This window comes from Leiobunum rupestre, chromosome 7 (assembly GCF_980474605.1).
Source record: "Leiobunum rupestre chromosome 7, qqLeiRupe1.1.hap1, whole genome shotgun sequence".
Lineage (NCBI taxonomy): Eukaryota > Metazoa > Arthropoda > Arachnida > Opiliones > Sclerosomatidae > Leiobunum > Leiobunum rupestre.
The window spans coordinates 25,086,756-25,113,738 of NC_143390.1; the positions used below are offsets into that span (position 1 = coordinate 25,086,756).

At 38.5% G+C, this 26,983-nt stretch overlaps 2 protein-coding genes across 2 annotated transcripts in view; both read right to left on the reverse strand.

Annotated features, from left to right (window-relative positions):
- Positions 1-3,592: 3,592 nt before the first annotated feature.
- mof (males absent on the first) lies at positions 3,593-5,743 on the reverse strand. The gene is made up of 10 exons (XM_090180566.1): positions 5,536-5,743; positions 5,396-5,458; positions 5,256-5,333; positions 5,009-5,193; positions 4,892-4,945; positions 4,651-4,815; positions 4,474-4,563; positions 4,178-4,412; positions 3,961-4,111; positions 3,593-3,910 (listed from the first exon to the last, which is right to left on the reverse strand). Exons 1-10 carry the CDS (start codon positions 5,615-5,617, stop codon positions 3,688-3,690), a joined length of 1,326 nt encoding a protein of 441 aa, XP_090036692.1. The 5' UTR covers positions 5,618-5,743; the 3' UTR covers positions 3,593-3,687.
- A 10,649-nt stretch (positions 5,744-16,392) lies between these two features.
- The window catches only part of LOC149935352 (uncharacterized), a 35,369-nt gene continuing 24,778 nt past the window's right edge, over positions 16,393-26,983 (reverse strand). Inside the window, exons 2-4 of the mRNA XM_090153910.1 lie at positions 18,200-18,436; positions 17,122-17,187; positions 16,393-17,028 (exon numbers count right to left, since the gene is read on the reverse strand). Of these exons, the coding sequence (XP_090010036.1) occupies positions 16,834-17,028; positions 17,122-17,187; positions 18,200-18,436 (498 nt within the window). The 3' untranslated portion in view covers positions 16,393-16,833. The remainder of the gene's footprint in view (positions 17,029-17,121; positions 17,188-18,199; positions 18,437-26,983) is intronic.

Here is a 26,983-nt window from a genome sequence, read left to right on the forward strand (position 1 = left end):
ACTTCTTAAAGTTTATAGAAGCGCAAGAGCTACGAACAACTACGGCTGACTTAGTAATAAATTTCCTAAAACCTCACTTCGCAAGGTATGGTGCACCTCAACGATTAATTACCGATAACGGTCCTCCATTCTCGTCATACAAATTTAAAGATTTTTTACTAAGATGGGGCGTTAACCATATTACCAGCAGATGCTTATGGGACGTCAGCTCCGAACGAACAACTACTACGCTTCAACCACAATTTCCGATCGGTCATATCAGGGAACAACTGAATCGCAGACGCTAGTCTCTGATCAAAGTCGGAGAAAGTCAGCGACATCCTACTCCACTTCACCTGAAAGTAGGAGACAGCGTATATTATCAGGCTTCACATAGACTTTGGGAACCTGCACGAATCGTAAAGAAGGAAGACAAGGATTCACTTAAGACCCGGACCGTCGCAACTACGATATCCTGAACTTGGCGCTTGTGGCACTATACAGCCCACATTGTCGAGGGCGCCATACCAGCAACCGACATTGTCCTCATATGGCCGATGGGAAGACAGCAATACTCCATCTTTTATGATGCTTCCGTTAAACAAGAATAACACTGCACCTAACCCCAATCAGGCCATTGGTGCCCATGGTCAGGTGCCTTTGTCCGCATCATTATCTTGCCGGCCACGAATACCAACGCAGAACCGAAACAACCAGAGAGAGGAAGACCAGCGAGAGCCAGTGGCGTCGCTAGGGGGGGGGGCGGTCCGCCCCGGGTGCCTCCCGTTTGGGCGTGATTTGGGGGTGACACCCGACCGTGAAAACACAAACTATAGAGACTAGTAAGTAGCCCACCATGATATCCGCCCCGGGTGTCACCCATGCTAGCTACGCCACTGGCGAGAGCTATTGCCTCCAGCTTCCCTACCAGCGGAAACTAACGAATTTCCCAGCACGATAGGAGCCCGTCCATGCTCAACTGACCGGCCAGATCCTTCAAAGGAGAGTCCTCGAACTTATCGGACGTCACAAACCACCCAAATTAGGGAATGTCCTTCCTTCAACCACCGAACAGATTCCAGTTTCACCATTTCTACCGACATGTCCTCCTTTTCACGAAACCAATCTGTGTCAAACCAACATGAATCCACGATTGAAGGAACTCGGACAATACGTTCAGGCCGTGAAGTCATGAAACTTACAAGACTAATTATCTAAAAAAAAAGAGTTGTTGTATATGCCTAGATGGCGCTAAACTATGAGCGTTAATAACTGTAAGAACACGTGACAATTTCCCGCCTAGTTTCCACTATAAATACCGCCTGCCTATATTTCTAACGGCAAACCAACTATCTCCTTCATGTATGATTAAATGTAAATAAAGTCTTAACCATTTTTGTATACTACGACTGCTGCCTTATTAAATCATACAACAGTTATCTACCGGGATTGGGAGAGCAATTTATTTACTTCTCTGTCGCCGACTGAAAAAACGTCAGAGGGCCGTACTATTGCCTCGCTCCGTTAGGGTTACTAAGTTATTAAAAGTAAAGACGACGTAAAAGTCTAAAAATATCTTTATTTAAGGGAAACCTCCTTCAACGTTCAAATCCAAGAGAGTATATGAGAATCTGACCAAAACGATAGTGCATTGAGTAGTTTAGAGAGTTTCGTTTGGCAGACTGGACTGCTCATTCGGCCAATTTCTCGTTAGACCGACTGCTGATTTGGCAGTTGGACGATACAAGGTGCGTTTGGCTAGGTACTGTTCTCTCGGTCGCGTTTTAGAAGGCCCAGCTTGGTTATAAATAAAGGAACGGGGGGGGGGGGGCGCCGGTTAAGCAGCAATTTAGAACTCGCGATCATAGTTGAGTTATCTACATTTAAATATTGTAAAATAGTGTAGGATTAAATTAATTTTGAGACCTCTATTGAGACAACCTAGTTTAAAATGAGTTTGAGAAAAACCCCGCCTGGTTTCCAAAAGCGGAGAAAACGCAAAATGGAAGAGACTCTAATTAAGAGCCAATCTGGATCTATTAAACGATATTTTGAGTCTACTATAATTACTAGCGATGCCGTTCAATCTCGTGATAGTTTCGAATGGGTAGGTAATAAGCCCTGAAATGGTTTTTTTCCTGCTTCGTGGGTGCGTGCTTACAGCAGCCTACTTCCAGGGGGTAGTAGGTAAAACTTTGAAGCCCTCTAGCGCTCTTTAAACTCGTCGCAGAGAAACGCGACAAAAACCCCTAGAACCACCAGAAGTTTCTGTACTGACTATTGAATCACCCTGTAGATAAGCTGACAAAGTAACTTTGTTAGTTATAGTAGTAGCATAGTTTCATAGTTATTCATACCAGCGAAAACACATGTTTTAAATTCGAAAATAACTAGCTAATGTTTAATGTTTATAATAGTTATTTTTATCTCCTTATATAATAATGCATAAATATTTTCACACATAGTAAGCGTTATTTACATTTTTGATTTCCAAAGACTAAGAGGAATTCGCCGAGAGTTATTAGTCTTTAGTCACATAATAATTTACAATGGCGAAACAGACCATTATAAAAGAAAATGCATTAGGTAAATAGGTAGTGTCATACTTATGTTTATTATGTTACTTATGGTTAAAGTAAATATATTAAAAATTGGTGGGCAAGAGGGGGCCCCAAATTGTAGTGCCTACGTGGGAAAAAATCCTGGCGGCGCCACTGACCAGCCGTCGTTTAGAAAGGGTCGAGCTGGCTCTCGGAAGAAAAGAAAAGGAAGGGGAAGAATTTGGTACATTGTGAAATATTCGTAGGCCTAAAAACTAAAGAGGGGGTATAAAATAAGTATACCATAAATGGAGTTTTCACTAGCTGGGATTTTAAGAAAAGGTTTTTACAGGAACTAAGGAAATACAAAGTTTTGTAAATAAGGTAGAGGGCTGATTAGAGAGGAGAGGGTCCTGGACACCTAAGTAAAGTTGGTCGATAGAATGATAGAGGGGTCTGTGTGCAGTGGACCCTCATGAAATTAGCCACTATTTACAAGTCTGGTAACTGCCAAGGCTGTTGTCAAAGTTCTGGCAGCAAAGTTCAGTAGGAGGGCCAGACAGTCAGGGAGGATTTATGGAAAGAAAGCTACCGAATAAAAACTAGATGACAAATTGGAACCGTTGCTGAGTTTATTCATTGCAAGAGGAGTGCTTGTAAAGCCACAGGGTCATCTCACTACTGGCGAAAAAAATGCGTTACTTACTCTGCGCAATTCCTCCAAGAGATAGCGTCCTCTGTAGGCATTCGCCTGTCAATTTTTAAGCGGTCTGCCTAATAAGAAATAATATCTTTAATAGCTATGAGGTGATGTAGCTTACGTTCAAGATTTGAAATTTTTGGCACAGCCACTCCGTGTGACACCTTCGCACTTGCGCAGTAACTGTTAAGCATATTTTTCCCTATAGAGGAATGAGGCTAACCGGGTCGCGCGCTTGCTGGGAATTTCAGTAGCATTAGACGTGTGACTAAACGTAGCAACGGTTCCCAATATTCGTTGGACCTAGATGCTCTCACAAGGTAAAAATTATTTTTTCAAACAATCGTGAATGGTATAATAAATATTTTGTAAAGAAAAAATCTATTTGTCAAAACGCTTTATGGTAAAATCCAATTACATCACAAATTGAAATATATATTCAATAAATCTTGATGGAACAAAATCAATCTACTTCTTCCCAAATCGCGAAGTTTGAGGTTTACGCGATGGAGCCCACCGTAAACATTCTGTGTCAACAATTAACCGTGGTTTCTTATATTCCGCACTCTTTAAATGTTCTTCCACCAATTTTGGGGTTACACAAATCACATGCTGTCCTTTCCAATATTTTATCATATTTAAACTTTGCAAAGTCCCTATTATGTCACTCTGAGTAATACTTGTCATCTGACTGTAAAATAAATATTATATTTTTGCGAAAAACAAAGAAAACTAAATTACCTCAGATCTTTAATAGAAAGAGTTCCACGAAAGTCCCTCATGATTTCTAAGAGTACCCAAGACCAATAACTCCGATAGCTTAATTTTCCCAAATCTGAGAGAGGTTTTTCTGGTGACCCAACTTGGTTTTCTAGCTTTGATAACTCATAGCCTATGTCATGTGGAAGCAAATACATTAAATGAAACTAAACTTTTACTTATCATACAAAATACTCACTAAATGCTATAAGAAATTTTCCATATCCTTTTCTCTGATAGGGTGGCAATGTTAAAATGCAAGCTACATTATTTCCATCTGGAGATTCTTTCTCTTTGGAAAAATAACCCACTAAATGGGCTCCATGTTTGTCAACTTCACAAAGAACGTAAAACATGAAAGGCTCAACATCAAAATATAGCGTCTTGTGATCTAGAAACAATTTGGCCAACAAACACAGATTTTGACAATACACCTAGAATAATAATGTTAAGTAAATTTTTCTAATTAAAAATTAAAGATAATGCTTATTTCACTTTATGTTCTTTCCCATCAACTTCCCAGACAGATATCGTACCTCTACGATATATTTCTCTACCAAGGGGTTGTCGCCATGTACATTCTCCCTGAGGGATCAAATATAAATTACATTTTTTTTAAAGATGTATTTGATATAAATGATCAAATAATAAGTAAAATATTTTATTAATTACTTGGTGATATCGATATGTTTTTTCGAGCTTCATGTATTTCAAACAATATTCGCAGATCCAGAGTTTGCTTTGTTTACCATATTCTTCGGGAAAAGGTGAAAAATACCAGGCATCTATTTCGTACTTTCCAAATTGAATTCTGTCAACATATTTTACCTTGGTAATCTAGATGAAATGTTTTTTTTTTTGGTTTTTGTATTTTAAAAGTTAGTGAATTCAATGAATAATACAGTAAACTTACAGCTTCGTGTTCTTTTTCAAGGGCTGCTGTTGTAGGGTCCATTTCAGCATAAGTCTACAAATATACACCGAAAGGTTAAGAAAATGATGCTAAACGATATTTATTTTATTATCTAACTTTTTGAACATGATTAATTTCATCATGCTTTCTTTTCTGGTTGCGAGTTATTTTTCTGTCTGGTTGGTCTCCTTGCTCTCCGCTTAAGGTACCAAGTATACAACTTTTGCTCTCTAAAAGCTCTCGGTTTGTAAAATTTAGATCAAACCGCTCCCTGTCAACCCATTCATCCAGTCGACGATTATCTAAACAGAAAATTGCAAACTAAGCCCTAATTCAAAAAAATGAAATGTTATGCTATTTTTACATCCTTCATAATGAACATAGTAGTCATTTTTTTCATTCTCTTGATCAGTTGCTCGTACTTGAATAATCTCAGCTGGATCTGAGAAAAGGTATTTCACATTAAATTATTTGAAATTAATTTACAAACATACATATACTTACGCCAAGTATTATCAGATCTTCTAACCATATAATGTTCTCCAATATCAAGTTGCCCCGATGGTTCTGAAAGTAAACGACATTTTATGACGATCAATTCCAATTACTTTAAGCCTTGGTGTTTTCAACAAAGCAAAACATACTATTTATTCTTAGTGTTTGACGTGGTTTAGATTCACTTTCTTCTGTTACGTTACTACTCTGTGAATTTTCTTCCATTTTCATTGTGAAATATTACTTTTAAAACTGAGGTTAATACTTAATTGTTCGGGAAATCGAGAGATAAAATTGCCGCTGTTTCGATATTTCGAAAGTATTACGCCATTTTGTTTTCCGGACGACGTCATGAATTTAAAAAGCTCTAGCACTGACGTCATAGATCTCGCCCCAATGTTTTTGAAAAATACGAATGTACCGTCTGCTCTAAAATGACGAGCAAACGTTATCATATGACCCGTGGCGCCATCCATTATTTTGAAGAAAAAAAATCTTTTTGCTTGAAAACGCGTCTTATTTGAACGAACCATTGAGAGATAGACGACGCCACGGGTAGAATGATAACGTTTTCTCGTCATTTGGGACGCCGATGGGAGCAGACGACAGTATTCTTATTTTTAAAAACTTGTTTCGCGAAATACTGAAATCCGACGTTTTGATTGGACCTCTAGATTAATATTCCCAACTCAATGAATGTAACACTCTTTTACGAAGTCGGCCATTTCATTACCGGCCTCTTGAATTATTAAATAATGGGTACGTTCAGCAGAGCTCATCGGACTCACCGCATCGGTTTCCTACTGTACGCTTTGTAGCGTTTCCGGTTTTGACGTCACGAAACTCACGATAGTCATCGATTACTCACCGAAGTCATCGGCTTGAGGAGTCGGTTTTTCCGATGACTGACGTCATTTCTGACGTAAAACTACTATAAAAGCTACGCCATTTTAAAAAACACCGATGACTTAATAAAAGCGTTCAGCAACTTACGACGTCATTATGACGAAAAAGCTCATCGGTGGAAAATATCAAATCCATCGGGTTTTTTTCCGTTGACTGCTGCTGAACGTAGCCTATGACTATGTACGCAGTTTCTCTTTATTTTTTGAAATGTTGAGTGTTATGTACATTTTTGGTGTTGCTCTACAAACTATTCTTGGGTCCCCCTTTCTTCGGCCAGTGGATGAAGTTTCAATTTGTACTGCTTCTCTCGAGGTTCAGCCAGCCCTCGGAGGGCACCGACTTGCTCGTAGCCCTGCTTTCAAGCGTAGGAAAACCAAACGAGGGAAACGGAACAGTCAGAAAAAATCTGATGCGCAGCATTTTCGATGTGGTTTTTTAAATATTCAGAAGGGCAGTATGCAAAAATGGCAAGAATTGAAAGAATTGTGTTATGTTGGCTAAAAGGTTGGATTTTCTGGGACTGGCTGAAACCAATCTTCGAGATGGCGAGGAGCCCCCTTACCTGAGTAATGCCCAATGGGTTGGAACTAACCGTACCACTGGCGACAAGAAAGGCGGAGGACTGGGAGTGCTGTTGGAGGCCAACGAAATTGTTACTAGAACCTAGGAGCAACAAACACAAGGAGAACGCAGCTAGCCTTTAAAATCGACGACTTTTGACGGGTTGCGTTCTCCTTGTGTGGGGTTTTGTGTTTGTTGCTCCTAGCTAGAACCAAGCGTTGTAGGGACCATATGGGGTTTATGTTGAAAAGTAGTCCCAACGTGTATTTTGTCATAGTCTACTGTGCGGCCAGTACGAAACCAGAGGCCATAGCCGCTAATGAAACTCTGTATGCCTGTTTGAGCCAAGATATTTTGGGGTAATTTACCGCTGGACATCAAGTATGCATTCATCAGTGAGTTTGGGCCTGAAGACACGAATGGCCAGATGTTTGAGGAATTTGTTGAGGCCCACTCTTTAGTAATCGGCAACCTCTCACCTCGCTGCGAAGGCATTTACCATGACCATCACTCTCAGACCACCATCGATTATGCTCTCTTTAGCGAACCACTCTATGATACCCTGACAGGCATGCAAATCGATGAATTAGGATCCTTAAGTGTTGGCAGCGACCATAACGCGCTGTTCGTCGACCTCGCCCCAATTTCCAACCCTACGCCCTCCCGCCTGGTCGGCCTGCGCTAAACCACCCCTGCTTCACCTCGACTCTTCTGGACATTAGACGATACAGAAAGTTTAAAGTCCTTTCAAAAGGAAATGGATAGTGCTATTGAGGATACCGCTGCAGAAATGACATACGACTACTTTTGTGAAACCATTCATAACTCTATGCTCAAAACCCTTGCCTAGGCGAAAAACGTCCCATTCCTTAGTTATAATGGACACACTCCCAAAAATTGGTGGGATAAAGATATAGCTCGTTCTATTTCTGATCGTAAAGCTGCCAACAAGGATCATCGTGAGGCCCTTCGCACCCACCCACCAAGCTGCAGACGTTATTAAGGACAAGTGGGTCACATACCAACAATCCAAGCTGCTGGTTAAATCCCTTATCAATGGAAAAACGAAAGCTGTTAACAAAAAAGTTGAGAAAAACATTCAAGATGCTGGCAAGGATCGCGGTAAGAAGTTCTGGAAACGTATTAAAAAACTCCGAAAGGAAGGCAAAAAGCTAGCCACCCAGTTCAAAGGGATTCGCGCGAAAGATGGTTCACATTTGTTCGGTCAGCATGAGAATTGAGGAACATTTCAAAGATCTAGAAGAAGAATTATTGTCTCCCTCAGCCCCGGCTGAATCGTCCCGGAATCCATCCCTTGTCGCCCTCATCCCCCTACCGAAGCCCCTCCCGCTCCGCCCAACCCTGTTAACTCTAGTCTGCTTCTCACATTCACTATGGCAGAATTGGAGTCGTCCCTTAGGAAACTTAAGCGGGGCAAATCAGCTGGGTTAGATGATATCTACGGGGAATGCCTGATAGCGCGTAACCCCTAGTTACTGGTCCATTACTCGAGTTACTTTGAATTATAAAGGGAAAGGTAAACATATCACTGATTTGGCCTCTTATCGTCCCATTGCCGTAGCATCGGTTCTGTATAAGTTGTACGCTATGATTCTCAAGGATAGGTTAGGTGGGTATCTTGAATCTCACGGGCTTCTCAGCGAAGCTCAATGTGGTTTTAGGACTGACCGTAGAATTGCCGACAATCTCTTTGTGCTCACTACTTTAATTGAACTGTCTCGAAAGACCGGGCGTGCTCTTTATCTCGCCTTTCTGGACTTTAAGAGTGCTTATGATAGTGTCAATCGAGACCAACTATGGGTTAGTCTTCGGGGTAACGGCGTACCAGAACCATTTATAGGTCAACTGCCGGTACCTTTTTAACCTCTCTGGTTTCACTACTCTCCCCGTTCAGAGCAAGGTGGGCCTCCGTCAGGGTTGTCCGCTGTCGGCATTCCTGTTTGGTGTCTATATCGATGAATTGGCAAATAATATTGAAGCTTTAACTGCGGGGGCATCTCTTCCGAGTCGGTCTGGCCCGCCTAGAATCTTACGGATTTCGTGTCTGTTCTATGCCGATGACGTGGTCCTTATAGCTAACCCTGCAACTGATTTACAACGCCTTTTGAATGTTTGCGCTACTTTCGCTGCGAGGCAGGGGTTGACTACTTTAAGAGAAATCTAATATAACGATTTTTGAAAGTTCACAGTCTAGTACTTACGCCATCGACTCGTTTTCTCTGGGAGGTAAACCCATGTCGGTCGTCAATAGCTATACTTATCTCGGCATTTTTATTACAAATCAGGCGGATTATCTTCATGGTATGGAAAAACTTATGAAGGCTAAGGCGAATAAACTGAGGTGGGCAGTCACCAATATGGCGTCACACTCCTATAACAAATATACCGTCGGCCGTACGTTGTGGAAGGCTGTGGCGGTTCCCGCCCTCACCTATGGGAACGAGGTAGTCTGCTACTCTAAGTCTACAGCTGACTGTCTCGATCGCAATCAACGTGATGTTGGCAAAGCGCTGCTTCACACTGGCCCTTTTGCGGCCACCCCAGCCATACAGGGCGAGATGGGTTGGTCCACTATGAACCTCCATGAATATGGTAGCAAGGTAAGGTTCCTGGGATGGTTGAAATTTATCGATCACTCACGTATTGTGAAGCAGGTCTATGACTTTATTAAATCTAATGGCTACGAGGTAGCGTGGACCGCACGCATCGCCCGGCTAGACCGCAAGTATGGGATCGGTACTAAACGTGGTCATGCGACTAACTATAGGCAGTGGTTGAATTGTGTAAATTCCGAAATAACGGTTTCTGCTGCCCAGTTTTGGCAGAGTCAGGTAGGGCACAAGCGTAGTTTAGGCATATATACCCTCAAACGACTTCCCCAGACGGAGGATTGTTATACCGGCAGTTGCAGTAGTGGGTTACTATTCCAAGCACGCACAGGCTCCCAGCTAACCAGCGTACGGCAAGCCGAGTTAGTCCCTTACTCCGCTGAGTGCTAACTCTGTGGAGCAGCTAGGGAGGACACTCTCCATGTACTATTCGTCTGTCCTCTGCGTTCCCTCGGCACAAATCAGGTCAACTGGCGTTTGGTCCATCGTGACGACCCTTTAGAACTACTACTTGGTCTTACCGGCTCCCCTTGGAATTTTGAAATGGTCGCATCCATCCTTACACTCTGGCAAAAACTGAAACTGGAGTGGCGCCGAAGCAACTTGCCTTAATTAGTCCCTCTACCAGTAGTCAGTTCCTCTCAATTATCTCGCCTATTTTCGGTGCCATTTATATTTTTTGTATCTCTATGTATTTTTGTATACAATTTATATTTTTACATTTCATTTATTTCATATGTATATGGATTCTATATCCTTTTAGTTTTATTTTTCCTGTTTAACTTGTTCGGATAATCTCTGTTTTTTTGTTTCTGAAAGTGCTGCCATTAATGATTATCTGAATATATTTTTAACGCGCTGCTGAGCTCCATTTTTCATAGCCGCTTTGTTTCAAAAGAGTGTAAGTTCTCTTACGGCAAATAAAAACCTTTAAACCTTTCAAACCTAATTTAAAATAGTACAGATAAGGGCGCCTTCACGTGCTCATCAGCAGGAGATGTCGCATGCACTTGACCGCGTGAAGCGGCCTTCCATACACTATTTGAAATCAGACCTGTAATAAAATGGCAGCTCTCACAAATAAGGATATAAAAGAGTGTATAATATTGACTAGAGCAGGGTGGGAAATAAGTATTTTTTTGAAAGTGGATAGGTGACCAATAAATAAATAAACTGGACCATGACCAGTGCACGTCGTCTGCTACATTAGAATAGCGTGTTTTAACTTTTAGCCGTTTTTTTGGTGAAGTATAGGGCTGTGCGAGTCATAGAAATAGAAATGAGACTAGAACCACTGCGCTATCCGGTAATCTCCAGAGAAAAGGGAAAGATATAAGGCTTAAATGAGAGTGTACCATTTATGAAAAAAAATGAAACCTTCAATTTTTTTAAATAGAATTCGTGCTCCCACAAAGAATGCTAGTGATTCCACTCTCATGGCAGCCTTCTTACTCGTACATCTCGATCACCACAGTTTAATCTTGCTTCTAGTCTCATTTCTATTTCTATGGTGCGAGTACTCGAACATCATCGGTTACTCGGTATTTTTTGAAATCGAGTACCCGAACTGGACCTCGAATAAGTAATTGGAAATACTCGTCGATTATCGAGTACCAAAAAATTGAATAGTCGGGTATCCGTTACTCGAATGAGCTGCTGTAAGTTCAAAGACGGGTTTTTGCAACTTTTTGTGGTGGAAATAATAAACGGTACCTACAAGACGTACAAACAACAAATGCTTTGAATGACTTGGGGATGGATCACGGTTTTTAATACTTAGTGCGCCTGCGCGGTTTTTCTTCAAACAATATTATTAAGTTTTAGTTTTGGTTTGGAGTGTCACTCCACGAATTCAGATGTCGGCCGGCGTCAGCGTTGCCAGGCGTACCATAATTATGGTACACTACAATAATTTTACTTCGAAATCTTGGTCGTATCATAATTTTAGCCGTGTACCATATGGTACGTTTTTATGCAATAATTTCCTTAAGTTGTACCATATTTTCAATAATTTTTATTATGATTTTAATTCATGTTCAGCCCCATACAAACAAAATTGCCTGGAGCTGTAACTCACAACTAAAGTTACTAAACTCAGTTTGCGGCAGTTTGAAAGTTCTGTTCTGCTCCAGCACGATAGCGCCATCTCTAATTATCACCCCGAAACACAAAACCACCGACTTCCGCCTTAATATCTCTAAATTGGGTGATTTTGACTCATGTTTCATAAAGAAAATAATATTAAAATTTTAAATAACTACAAGTTCTTTGAATACGGCCTATAAGAGGAAATGCAATAATTGTTCCAAGAATTCAATAATTTTCTATCACGGGTGCAATAATTTTCAGTTTTTGACCTGGCAACGCTGGCCGGCGTTAGAACTTAGGAGTCTTAACTCCTAAGCAATATACGGACATACGGTAAATTAATAATTTAAAAAAATTATATTGTATTGTTACTTTACTATTAATTACTATAATTAGGCTAGTAGCCTAGTATAATAGTCTTTTCATATCCCACTAGTCACTATAAGGTTATTAACCACTGGAAATTGTGGTTAATTAAATTTAAAGGAATATAATTTCAGCATTGAAAGTTAGTTTATACTCATTTTAAATTTAATTTCCAAATTACTCGAATAAGACCAGCTCCTAATCAAGTACACTCGATAACCCTACTCGTTAAAAATATTACCCGAGTTTTTTTCTAATTTACTTGACTCGAATAAGAGAAAATTTCCCCTTAATCAAGTATTCGATTACTCGACTCGACTTGAATACTCGATGAAAAAAAATTTCGAACTCGATACCCGACTCGATTGCCTAAAACCACTACTCGCACAGTCCTAGTGAATTCGAATTGGAGTGTACAAACATGCCACAGCCGCCGTTACACCGACCTTCAAATCCAAAGACTAATAATATAACATTTGGACCTACCAATTTCAAAAGACTCAAGCAGAATCACTTAAAAAAATTAAAATACCTCGAATTAATTAAGTGGTCCAGACTAACCCCCCCTCCGATTTAATTAATAAACTGGTCCGGACAATTTTTAAACTGGTCATTTGCCCACTGCCACCGCCTTATTTCCCACGCTGGACCAGAGTAAAACCGCAAATCGAATATTTCATAAACACATTCCCGCGCTTTTTTGTTTTTAGTCTGATAGTAATTTGAATTTTAGCGTCTTGGTCTGCCATTTTGCGAAAAAACCTAAAAGGAACACACAAAAATTTGCTTCGATCTCGATCTTGATCCCTAAGTTTGATCTGTCGAAATCGGCAGATCAGTTTTGGGCGACCTCGGAGCACCGAGAGCAGGAAATGGAACACGCGAATCTTGATTGGAGCAGATCCGAACACGCAAATAGGAAATAAAATGTTGATCAGAACATGGGCCAACAAATAATGATATTTCTCATTATTTGGCCCATGATCAGAACCATCTAGAGCGCTCGTGAGCAGTAAATAAAAAACGCTAAAAGATTGGTAAGCCATAGCCGCTAAGCCTCCTAGGGCTATGGGTAAGCATTTCTACCTTCTGGATAGTTGGGTTTTCGAAATAAAGTATTTACGCGCAAATAAGCGTACAGTGGCGTTAATAGCGTCCTGGCAGCTTAGAAGAATAAAGCCTACAAAAGTAGCGAAAAAGTGGTAACGTAATTACTCATAATTAAGTATGTTTCTGTATAACATAAAAATATTTAAATGAGACCTGGTTGCACACGGAACATACAAAAAGTGGACCTAAAAATGGAAAATTCTTATATATTTGTGCTATTGAATAGGTTACCATGGAAACAAAATCTCGTGATCACAAGAAACGAGCTAAACTATAGATTGTAAAAGTAAGAGATGCGCGATAAATTCTGGGATATTTCAAAATCCATTTCACCAAATATAATGAACAGAATAAGTACAATAAGTATGACACTTCATCGAGTTTTAATTAGGGCTGTGCGAGTAGTGGTTTTAGGCAATCGAGTTAGTTATCGAGTACGAAATTTTTTCATCGAGTATTTGAGTCGAATAATCGAGTACTTGATTAAGGGGAAATTTTATATTATTCGAGTCAAGTAATTCAGAAAAAACCTCGAGTAATATTTTTAATGAGTAGTGTTATCGAGTTAGGAAATGGTTTTATTCAAGTAATTAGGAAATTAAATTTAAAATGAGTATAAACTTAACTTTCTAAGCTGAAAAATATTCCTTTAATTTAAATGAACCACAGTTTCCACAACTTTAGTAACCTTAGTGGGATATAAAAGACTAGTATACTAGGCTATTAGCCTAATTAATAGTAAAATAACAATACAATATAAATTTTTTTAAATTATTAATGTACCGTCTGTCCGTATGTCGGATGTTAGGACTCAGGAGTCTTAACTTCCTAACTCGTGAACAGACATCAAAGTGACACTCCAAACCAAAACTTAATCAAATTGTTTGGAGAAAAACCGCGCAGGCGCACTAAGTATTAAAAACCTTGATCCATCTCCAAGGTTATTCAAAGCATTTGTTTTTTGTACGTCTTGTAGGTACCGTTTATTATTGCCACCCCAAAAAGTTGCAAAAACCCCTCTTTGTAATTTGTTGGTACTCGATAATCGACGAGTATCTTCCCATTACTTATTCCAAAGAATATAGACCCCAATTTTTTGCTTATTCGAGTACTCAACCTCAAAAAATGCCGAGTAATCGATGATGTTCGAGTACTCGCACAGGCCTAGTCTTAATGCTAATTTCCTGTCCGAACCTTTTCTCGACACTGACATTATCGCCCAGCTCCAACTTGGACTTGCACCAGTATTTTATCATCCTTGGTAGTAGTATATTTCGCATTGGGAATATTTATACACTAAGGTACAGAAGCTGATTAGCTAGAGCCACATCAAGCCAATACTCTATCTAAATCCGGGTGCGATCAAACTATCACTCATACGACGCTTACACTGTCACTAGGACAATTGGTAAATCTGTGTTCGTACCAAATCTCCCCCACGCAAACGACATTCTTTGCTTTAAAGAACATACCAACCGGAAGCTTGAACAAACGCAATTTCCCGTTGGAAAGACAGCAGTCGGCGGAAATTTCCTGACAGTCAAAGCGGTGATCAAGTTTGAGCTGCCGTGGTCCACCTTCATTGAACGTAATTAGACTCGAAGCTATTTGTCCAATTTGGGTCAGCTGATTATCATGTCTGCCGTTGGGGGAAAGTTAAGATAGGTTCGGAATGCTCTGTTCGTGAAAACTACATAGAAATGGCGCCAAGAAGTTGACAAATATAACACACACGCTATGTATGGCAAAAATTAATGAAGGATGTGGGAATAGAGTTTTTATAATAACTGGTTACCGATAGTCCTGGATTCCGTCTCTGAGAAGGCATTGCCCATGTTCTCGCCGAGTGTTGGAGCTTTTCGAATGTAACTTATCTAAGAAATGATAACATTTATGGGGAGGAATTAGTTAAGTGTCTGCTGAGGGCCGTCTTAAGGCATGTGCCAAGTGTGCCATGGCACAGGGGCCCCCGTCTTCGAAATAAATGTTTTTTTTTTCATTTTTTTTTAATATCGTAAAATTTATCTCAGACTAAAGTCATACAGCACCAAAGTAAGGTTTGAATTTCTAAGGGGCCCCAAATTCTACTTTGCACAGGGCCCCCAATATGTTAGTCTGGTCCTGCTCACAAAAAAGGATTATCGGTCGTTGGGGAAGTCTACGAATAAACCCTTTTAAATAAGCTCTTTATATTTTTCCATTGAAGAACTTAAATCATGGTAGCTCTGCAGCTGTTGAACTTCTCTCTGTATTTTAATCTTTAATTTTTGTAAATATTAAAGGGTTCCATCATAGGGATAAGGGGTGGAAATGAGGGAAGTGAATTTGCACTGCTTTCTTTGGTGAACGTAGCCAAAAAAAGGAGTTTGTAAAGCGGCCGCTATGCCCAAACACTTAAGACTACCAGTGCCAAATTCCTACGGCAGATTTTTGGAAAAACATAAAAACAAAAAAGGGTCGTTTTCTTTCCTGCCCCTCATCCCTGTGATGGACCCCTTTAACTAGTTAAGATGTAACTTTCTCAATCTCTCTTGTATATGTTTATCGTGCTATCAGATCCAGCTAATTGATTCTTCCCTGATTAAAAAGGGACTGGTACATACAAGAAAGCACTCTTTCCTCCCAGGACTGGAACTCTCTTCCAGAGCATCTGAAGTGTTTCACGCGCAGTACCCAGTTCCGCAAGGAACTTGCTGTATTTCTTGATTTATCTGTATAGCCAATTGTCTCGACGTGATGGGTCTAGAATATTTTGTCGGGCTAATAAAAGAACATAGTAAGAGCGCAAAGGTTCATTCCCTGTGCATGTACGAATGGATAACATGATATAGCGGCCATGTGTAAAAAAACACCAATCAACAGAATTTCTTCGCACATGCACAGATATTGTTTATGGCCCAATTTTGTTGGAGAGCAGTTTTCGACTGAATTCAAAAAACACGTTTCATTTTCGTTCACACGCCGCACGAAAATTTTCTGAGACTTCGCGTCTTAATTCTTTAAAAAGACACCCCTTCTATTACAAAATATGTCAATTTACACGAATAAAAGTATTCGCTATTTATGTTATCATTTACTTTTGTGTAATCAAAAGGATATATACCAAAATTATTAGACTTTAATATTTGAAGCTAAGCCTCGGTCAGAAAAATTAGCCGTTCTTTAAAACTTGGCCAACAAAAGCGTTTATGTAGTCAACACGTTGTAGAAATGTTAGGTCCATTTACACGGAGCAACTCGATTTGGTCTACAATGTTTTACAAAAATGTCATTTGGCTTTAAATCCTTCGACGAAATCAGACAAATATATTTCAAAAAATATTTATTTGTGAAAAAGCAGTTCTTCCAACTTCCAATACGTTAAATTTTGCGTAATCGCGAACTATTTTTGCGTGTGTTCGTTTTTATCTTTAATTATTTATAAAAACGTGGTTAATTTAGCGAAGAGTGCGCGGTATATTTGGACATTGTGTGCTGTGAATTGTGGCTGAATTTTTTTGGAAAATAACTTGAATAATTTACAATAAACAATCCTACAAAATATTCCATTTCAACAGACTCTATTAAAAGCACCACTATCGTTTCACAAAATAAAATATAAGAAAACGCGAAAAATAATAATTGAGCAGAGCGATAACAACATTATAGTCTTCAGTAGTCTTTTTTCATTTTTTTTTTCTAAACAAATGTGTACATTTTATTTTTACATTATACGAAATCCATTAAAAACAATGGACTCCCTTCGCGTATCAAATACGGCTATTTTCACCATTTTCGTCAAAGTTCTTAACTCTGGTCATCGTTGAGGCAAATGGTACACCTAATGAGGCCATTTTCGTCGCAGACCATACAACGGAGAGCCACTATCTCTTCCGAAAACTGATGACGATGCTGAATACTCTTCTTACTTCCGCCGCAAGTGGTGCAAGGCAGAAAACGGAAATCTCCGCACATTTGGCAAACTGTTCCAACCGATTGTCTCTGTTTCGGTGGAGAAAAATAGAATGTTACAAGAACGGAAAACGAGCGAAATAAATAGACCTATAACGAAAACGAAAGCCGAAATAAACGTACCTTGTACGGTTCCAACAGTTTTCTCAGCTCTCCCGTCTCATTTAGCCGCTCTATGACGTCAGCGTTCTGTAACGAATTATTTTAACCTTTTTTAGAAAATTTATACACCGAGACAATTCGTAGAAGTCAGCTTTACACGAAATAAGTGAGACTTTTTATGGGCGGTAGTACTGTTATTACCAGTTGACGACGATATAAGCAGCCAAGCGACAAATCGATTCAGTTAAAAGTACAATGCCGTATCCCCCGCGCCAGTAATGCTTTTTTATGGCCAGGCAGTTGAAAGAAAGATTTACGCGACTTACAAATTACAGACACGGATCTACTTATCGAGGTATTTAGGGTGGAGCTGTACCAATCTTCCCACCATTACCCGTATTAGCTAGACTAAATCGCGGACGAGTTATTCGTACTAGACCATCAAATAAAGAACGGTACACTCAAACAGTGCTGTCTGCGGTATTCGGAACCTTGTCGACTCAAACAAATCTACTTCGAAATCTCAGATCAGGTGACTCAATAACGCTCTCGACGCGTTGTCATTTAGAAACGCTGGTTTCACAATGAGTGTGCCCAACCCTTTTTAGTTAAATTACGTTTCCGCGTGGTCTTGCCAAATAAAAAAAATGCGAAATCTTAGTTCCTCGCCATGCTAATGCTCCCTTAAAATTTATTTTCTTATTAAAATATTTAGTTTTTCCCGATTCAAATTTCCAATCAGAACAAAATCACCAGCGATTCGAAATCGATAATCGAATCAGAAAGCCGTGTCAATAAAGAAAACGACGAAATTAACATTTTTCCAGTTTGAAATGCGCGTAACGGTTGGGCGTCGTTCTTCCCCAAAACAAATTACCCCCAATAGAATCCAGAGAATCGATCGACCTAAAAATAACTCGCCGCTATCGAGAAGGAAATAAACAAAATTTTAAGAAACGCGTTTCCGGTCGGCGTGGAAAAAGGGGAAGGGATTTCTGAAAACGAGAAAGAGCAAAACGAAATTTCCAAAACCAATTATCGGGCCAAATCGAGGTTTCTTCGCCGGGACATCCCTATCTAGAACGTAACGAGTAAGTACCCCTATGTGTACTCCATCGACGAAGAGTTGCGGGACGATGACTTGGTCGAGATGCAGCCTCTCGCAGACCTCTTGCTGGAAGAGCCGGTTCATGAAGACGTCCCTCTCTTCGAATCTGGCCATCAGAGTGTACATGATGTTCCGGGCTCTCCTGCACAAATCGTGGGTCCGGCGAACGACACCCATGGAGGTGGTGTAGAGCACCACTCGACCAGTCTCCTCCTTGCTGTACTGGCGCTGTTCAATTAGAAAATACACCTCGTTATTACAACCTTACCAAAATTAAAAAGGTCAAAGATCAATACCACGTTTACGAAATCATAGCCTATCGAAAATGTAGGAATTTACGTATAGTTGACAGTTAAATCAATTTTCATAAAGAATTTTCGAAAAAGAAAAAACCTCGCCAATTGCTATAATTTAGGTTTAAATATAATCTTTCTCGTACTTCCCCCCTAATGTTGCATTGGATTCTACCTGTGGGTGGAGATTCCGCCGAATTTGTTTTGTAAAAGTACAAATATAGGTTTTAAAAAATAAAACTTCTGTATGATTATTAGCTTAATTTTAATAAATTCATTATACATATTAGTCTTTAAAAATTAAAAACATTTGTTTTAGGTAAAATTATGATACTAAATTATATAAAATTTTGAAATTTTAATTAAAATAAAAAAATCAATAAAAATCATATTTAAATAAAGAAAATCGATTAATTTAATTTTTTTTTGAAAAATCAAAAAATTGCCAACCCTGGCCAAGGTATAAAGTAAGGGTTAAGTTTGTACTATCCCTAACCACACCTGAAATAAGAGAAACTGAAGTGTTAAACTCCCAGAGGGACTAACCACTTCCTTAAATTCTGTACACCGATTACAGCGAGTACAGCCTTTGGTAGTGCTAAATCTGTAATCGATTACGTAATAACTTTAGTACAATCAAAGCTACATGCTTGTACACCGATTACGGATTGGGTTCAGCCCCTCGAAACTCCCCGATAAAACCCACGACGAAATTTGAATCTGAGACTGATCAAGGCAATCTAGTTTCGTGGAATGTATTTTTTTATACGTGAAATTACGAGATTAGTTCGTGCAGTTATGGACTATATCCGGATTTTTCGTAAATAATCATGATTAAATAATTACATAATCCGAGTTTTTATTATATTCACGATTAGCACGATCATCAGAAGCGTTAGAACGCGAAATTTACAAATTACACTGTGACTCGTTCGTATCTCTCGTAAAACCGATTGTCCTTGTTTTTATTTCAGAATGGTTAACCGTAAAAGAATTGCGTCCTTAAAACCTGCAGCGAACAGAGTAGGGCGGGGTTCGCTCACATATTTCTTCCGAAACGAAACGTTCATATACGTCAAAGAGACGTAGATAAAAAGACAAATTTTGGTGACCCACAGAAAACGCGTCAAACGAGTAGGTTTTGTTTCGGTATAATGGCCAAATGTAGATGTTTTATGACAAGATGTTATTAGTTTAGGCGGAAAAAGTCGATGGTCTAATAAGCGCACACGCAACCCGTGTCGATGCGCCCACGGCTTCTAGGGCGACGTCTGTACGCCCTTTCAACTTTGGCGTCGAAATCGTTTTGGGAGGCCCGGCCGGGATCCAAGCCCAACATTTTTAGGCGGGGAAAGTCGCCTAACCCACGTTTATTCGAGATTTTCACGGTTTTTACCGATTCTACGCCTTATTTTTTCATCTCAATACAGGCCTAATATAAATCACGCCAAAAAGCGTCCATGACGTAACCAACCCACTTATGCCGAGAAAACCGCGAAGATGCGGATATGCCCTTTAGAGATCAAACAGTATTTCGTCAAAAACATGTTTTCGTAATCTTTCCTCATAATGGAAAGATATTAGCTTTTTTCGCGGTCTTCGTACGTTAATAGTACGCCGTATGGAATGAGGAATAAGTAGATAACGCGTAACCCGTACCTTTACATCCACCATTCTCCGAATTACCAGCTTTGACTCGCCTTCTACTCTGGGTGGTTGCGAATATTTTAAGAAAGTCAAGGTTACCGTTTTTTTCTGGTGATATAAAAAAACAATTTCAAGATGTCATTTAAAAAAAAACGTTTTAAAAATGTACGAGTTTTTACCAGAGGCAGTGGTTTAAAAGCGGGTTAATATTATCCCGGTTTTAGTACATCCCTGGATACCTTCGTATTTTCAATCTTTTTTTTTAAACTCTTGAAGAAACGAAGTTTAAAATGTATTGAGGTTTCTAAGGGTGGTGCTGAGCTGGTGATATTATCCACCCACTGTTATTTCAACCCCTTCATCCCCCGTTATGACATTTTTATTAAATATTTATGTCGCCTCGATTTATGTTTTACAATCTTTAAAAAAACGAAATTAATAACTAAGCCAAGGTCATTTGAAGGCGATCAAATTATGAAGTATTACTGTTTCAAACAAAAATTAAGGTTATTACAGTTCTAATGGCGTTTCTAATACCGCATTAGACCGTCAATATTGGAAAGACATATCATTCAGTCCGGGAGTCATATGCCAAAGGTCATAGCGCAATTTAGAACACAGAGTAATTGTTGGCCCGTTCATTATGGAACCGATTTACGATGTAGGCGTCACTGTGTGCGCAACTTGAATCCAGCTACCCGGAGGAATGTCCAGACCAGCGCGCCTGGACTCGTCTCTAGTAACATTGAGGACAAATTACCATTATTAGCAGAAGCCTCTAACCCGCCCAAAATCGTGAAAATAGAGGTATTCGGAGGGATACAGATTTGTTAAGGCGATATGTGGCCAGAAAATATAGTCCTCTCGATATATTTATACCGAAGGACTTCAGGTGTACAAATCAGCAGTGAAATAACTTAAATTTAGTAGCTTTAATAACTTTAATCGATTAAATATCAGGGTTGGCACATATTTTCCAGGGGTGGAAAAAACCGCGGTTTTTGCCTGGAAAAAACCGGGTGGCAAAAATAATTTTTGCCGCGGTTTTTTCCACTTAGTTTTGCCGATAAAAAGTGGGTGGAAAAATCTAAATTTTTCCGCGGTTTTTTCCACTTTCAATGGCAAAATTAAAAAAAAAACGGGGACCTTATTTCTATAGATAAGAATTTAAGTATATGAAATATTATAGTTGTTTAAAACTTTAAATAGATACCTAAGCCTATACTTAAACGTTATTTAAGTCATATATCAATTATTAATTTCCCTTTAAAATATTTTTTCCATTTTTTCCGGTTTTTTCCATTTTTTGCCCCGTGTCCCGGAAAAAATTCAATTTTGCCGGATTTTTTCCAACCCTGTTAAATATTGAAATAACTTGAAATCTGAAATCAGATTTACAAAATTTCTAACATTGGAATGATTCATACGCGAGCAGTAGCGGAGAAAACATTTGAAAAATGCAGACGATTCTTTACATTTTAGCTCGTAGAATTCCCATAGGATTTTGCTGGGGATTTTAAATTTAAAGAGACTCGCCTCGTTTTGATTGAACTTGGTAATTTCTACATTATAAAGATATAATAAATGTTAAAACTATTATTTGCTATCATAAATATACATACTAATGAACAATAATCGTCATTCTGAAGGCGATATCTCCGTATAATTTTCTCAATACGCTTTGAAAAACCTTAAGCCTTGCCCGCGTTTCGCGTTTAAAGTTTTAAACCAGCGTTGCCAGACGTACGATAATTTCATCGAATTTTTTGGGCATACTATAACTTTCATGACGTACGAAATCGTACCATTATATCGATAATTCTGCCTCAACGTACGATAATTTTTATACTTTTTTGAAAAATATACGAACGATTTAAATTTTATTATTAATTTATATAACTTCTACTTAAAAATGAATGATATACATTTTCTGCCGAACGTGCTGCGTAGTCCTGAGTGTGAGTTTATTACTCCTAGCTGTTACGGCATTTTTTTAATACAATTTTAAATATATTAAGTTCAGTTAATAATGATAATAGGCATTTATTTCCCTGAAATAAAACTCCTGTAGTGCTTTCAAAAATCATCTAAATACAACGGATTTATGAATGAATTCAAATTTAGCGCCAAAAAGAAATGTGCGATAGTTTTCCAGAAAAATCGATAATTTTTGGGGCTAGATACGATAATTTCATATTTTAGATCTGGCAACGCTGTTTTAAACCAAGGATGATCTAAACCTACGTTTCAGGTTTGCCAACCGACGTTTTCGAGAGCAAACTACTTTTTCGCTACAAAGACTAAATACATTCGCTAGTCCTAGGCCGCGTTAATTTCTTCTTTGCTCCGTGTCGAAAACGAGAAGTTTCAAAAGATTTACGTTGGCGGTATAGGGAGTTTTATTTTTCATCATTTTTTAAATATAGTTTTACAATCTCGAGCTAGGCATATTCTCTTCTAATTTAAAGGTCGTTATTTTACTGTTTTATTAATATCGCCTAGATGTATGTTTTACAATTTTCACAAAAAGTGAAATTGATAACTAAGCCAAGGTCAATTGAAGGCGATGAAATATGTTGGGTGTCGAAACTATGTGGTATTAAACCGCGTATACTGTCTCAATTGTAAAACAACGTCCCTACAATACAGGTTAAAACCTTGGTTAAATTCATTTATTTTTTATTACCCCACGTTCCGACAACGCCAAGCGTTTAAAATCCAAGTTTTTAATTTTCACTTTGCTCCCTTTTTTTACCACGTCCTACGCGTGGCTTTTATATGTTAAATATACGTTTAATTAGGCTAAACTCTTTCCCGCAGTTTAAAACCAAGGCTCACATGATATAAGGGTCAGGTCGTGGGGGCAACGCGAGAATAACATAATTAGGATTTTGTTTCAACGTGAAATGTCTTTAAATTATATTTTTCGCCGTTGAAACATGGTGGCCAAAGTATTCGAGAGCGACGGAGACTAGTTCAATATAATTAAGGGCTGGAGCGTTTCAACGTCGCAGAACCAGAAAAGTTGGGTGCTTTGCCACTTTGGAAAAAATACATTTTACCAAGAATGTATTAATTTGAACAGAGAATACGCGGCTCTTTCTCTAGAAACGACAGAAAAAATTCCCAAAAAGAATGACAAGGAAAAAAAGTAGTTCAAAATTAAATGTCCATTCTACGCGCTCTGGGCGTTATGATTTAAATTACTAATAGTAAGAATTGTTTATCGTTCTATTTACTAATAAATTTAGGTTAGTTTTAAGTCTAAGAACGGTTTTTTATTATTTTTGAATACATTAGGCGTAAATTAAGGTCTTTTCTCCAGCTCTCAAGGTGAAGCTTTACATTCAAACCACCCATTATTCGCGGTTTTACGCGTTGATTTGGTAATACGTATGAATTAACCCATTGCGCAAGTTTAAAACCAATAAAAGGTAATAATTATAGGTCATACTTCGTCTCAATTGACGAATTTCTTGAAAAGAGGAAACTCGACGACAAGAACTAACATCATCGACTCGGGAAAATTGCTCAAAACGGCCACGAAAAATCTGGTGTGAAATTCGGTACAATCTCGGCGAATAAAACATTTACTTCCCAAAGAAAAGTCCGAAAGTCACCTGGCAATTGATTGATGGACGGAAAATCGAGGAGTCAAATGCGGCTGAGGTGTCAGCTAAGAAGCGCTCAGAAGATGGTTGCGTTGATGGGACGAAGCGTCGGTCATCGGAGCGTGAGAAGTTCATCCACGCACGAGTGACCGGTTCGTCCTTCGCCAAGTTTTCACTCTTGGAATCGCAGCCAGAAAGGTTTATCTCCCTTCGAGCGTACACCGGGATGCGCCGAGACGTAATAGCCCATTAATACACTCGTAATTGATGGCCGCGCTTGGCACCGCTTGACCGTACTAACCGACCGTAAGATACAATAATACTTTTATTAAATTGTCTCGTGTACGTCGCGTCAGGACACGGCCCTAACTCCCACCGAGTCCCGACCTTAACCCCCGAAAGACGTTGATCTTTATACCCGAATTACCTCTATGTCAGCGCGTACAATGAGATTTCATAACGTATTCGTTACGTAGTTGCGTGAGTGAACGCGAAAAATAGTCGGAAAAAATTAATACAATACGTTAAAGAAACGAAGTTTTTCTTCACAAAGAAAATTATTACGCCCGAAAACGTGTGCCGTAGGTGCCCGCTATTAACCTCCAACCGAGGATTTTTTGGGTTAATTAATTCCAGTAATTCTATAAGCTAAATGGTGGAAAAAAGAAGTCGTGTATTGACGTTGCGTCACGAGGATTCGGTAATAAACAAGTCGGCCCAGTCATAATAAAAGTTTCGCATCGAACGTGTTGTTTGTCTACTTTTCTTAAGCTTGTCACGACGAAGACTTTTTATTTCCTGTCTATTGGTTATCATTTAATTTTTTATCACCACGGCAGTACCTTGGGTATCAGCCGGGCTCATGAGTAGGGATGCACCGATATGGGTACAGCCGATATATCGGCTATTCGTAGCCGATAATATCGGCCGATATTAACCAAGTTATCTATCATAACAGTAGTATATTATTATTATTATTATTATTATTAAATCATTGTAAAAGACGGTTCAGTACACTGTCATACCGTTTCATTCTAATTTATCATGAAAAAAAAGTTTGCAAGAGCATATCAGCATATGTTTCTTTTCATTTTACGTGATACATATTTTATATCACAAATCGAATATCTAAAAAAGGAATGATTTTGCTTCTGAAGTCTGGCGTCCGTGGCACGGCCAAGCAAATCAAATATTATCATTAGTAGTTAATCGATAATTTTCTTATTTTTTAATGTTTTTCTGAAAATATTTTTCTAATATCGGTTCAAGCGAAGCCGATTTTGACCGATACCGATATTAGAAAAATAGGCGGATATATCGGTTACCGATATATCGGTGCATCCCTAATTATAAGTATTATTGGTAACTCTAAAGGTTTCTTATGTCCTAAAGTGCAAATTATTATTGCGACTCTAATTTTTACTATTGATTGATTTATAACTTTCATTTCTCACTATAACGGTTTCCTAGATATCAAACGCCCAAGACGGGAGTTGAACCCCTCGAATAGTAGATAGCTTTACAAGAGAACAGCCAATTTTATCCAAAAATTAAACGGGTAAAATGCCTTAATATCACTCAAAAGTTTCGGTCAAAGCAATAGTTTCACTCGAAATATATTTCGAAGAACGGCATTCCAAATGAAATTTAATCTTTTGTAAAGGCTGAGGTTTTGTCGATGATAATAATAAAAGTAAATTAACCTATTGTCAATGGCAAAATTTGGACGATGGTTACCGCTAATTATACAGGCTGTACCCTCCCATTTAGTTCTGGCCGAAGTATCGGTGTTGTCCTCGCAACCACAGTATGTACAGGTTTCCCTATATATTCCACGTACCAAACTTGTTTATCAAGTGTATATTACACTTGATTTTGAAACCCGACACTGCAATAAACACTGCCCTATTTGATGAGAGTTTAACTGTTTAAACCTCGTAAAGCGGGTTTTACTTTAATCTCAATTACAGCTTCGTGACATATAGTCTAAAACAATTAAGAAGGAAATTATATTATATGATATATCGTGGAGAAAAAAACGTATCTAGGATAATTATCATTATAATAACTAAAAGATATAAATCCCTCCTTTTCACGCGTGACTTTTAACGTAATTTTTCTCACAAAACCACCTCGCAGTTGACAGAAAAAAATGGACGATAAAGAGTGAAATGTGAAAAAATGGGCCGCTAATAACAGTTTATAAGTACGTTTTTGGAAAGATCATCATACCGGTTGACGTAACATACATTCCTGAGGCCTGAAGTCAAAAAGTATAATTATAAGCCTTAGCTAAGATAGGCAGCATCAATATTTTACCCACCAAAAGACTTTGAAAGCAAAAGTCAGGTATCTACGCGTTATCCAATAATAAAAACATCGTGACTCCGTTTGGAACATTTTCTAAACTATTTTTGATTGTGTACTTTATTTGATGAAATTGACAATATATTTTGGATTTGGGAACATTTGTTCGAATTTCATTCGTCCGAATGGTGGTACAAATGTCCGAATGCCGGAAAACAGGATCGTATGTCCGAAAACGTATTTCATTTGCCCGAAAAATTTATCACAACTTTTTTTGGTGATTTAGTCGTTCAATTTATGTTAACTTTACTGGCGAATTTCATTTGTTCGAATAATCGTTTGTCCGTTTTTTCGAACATTAGGATTTTTTTGTTTTTTTAAATATTGTTAATATACGAAAATAGTAACATTAACGTGAACCTAACCTAACCTAACCTAACATAAAATATCCACAACATTCAACGCAATTCCCACTTACTAACAAACAACGATATTTACAATGTAGTTTTTTATTTTTAATTCTTGCACTAAAAAAAATCCGGACCAAAAAAAAAACAGCAACAAGAAATACTAATTTAGCGACAGAATTCGGATAAGTGATGCTACCGATTTGGACGAATGAAACAAACAAGTTGTCCAATTCGAACAATTGGCACATATGTTATTTCGGCGGTTCGGACGAATGCAATTCGAACATTTCTTCCGCCGTTCGGACGATTGAAATTCGAACAAATATACCTACCCCATATTTTGCTATCAAAAATCAGAAAAAAAACCCATTATTTTATTTAAGATTTAGAAATTTTAAAGACGAATTTCCCAAAATTTGATTTTTCAAATTACGAAGTTTTTACTCTCAGGTTACGGAAAAGTGAATAGGGCTTTTTCAGCGATAAATATTAATATTAAACTTTATG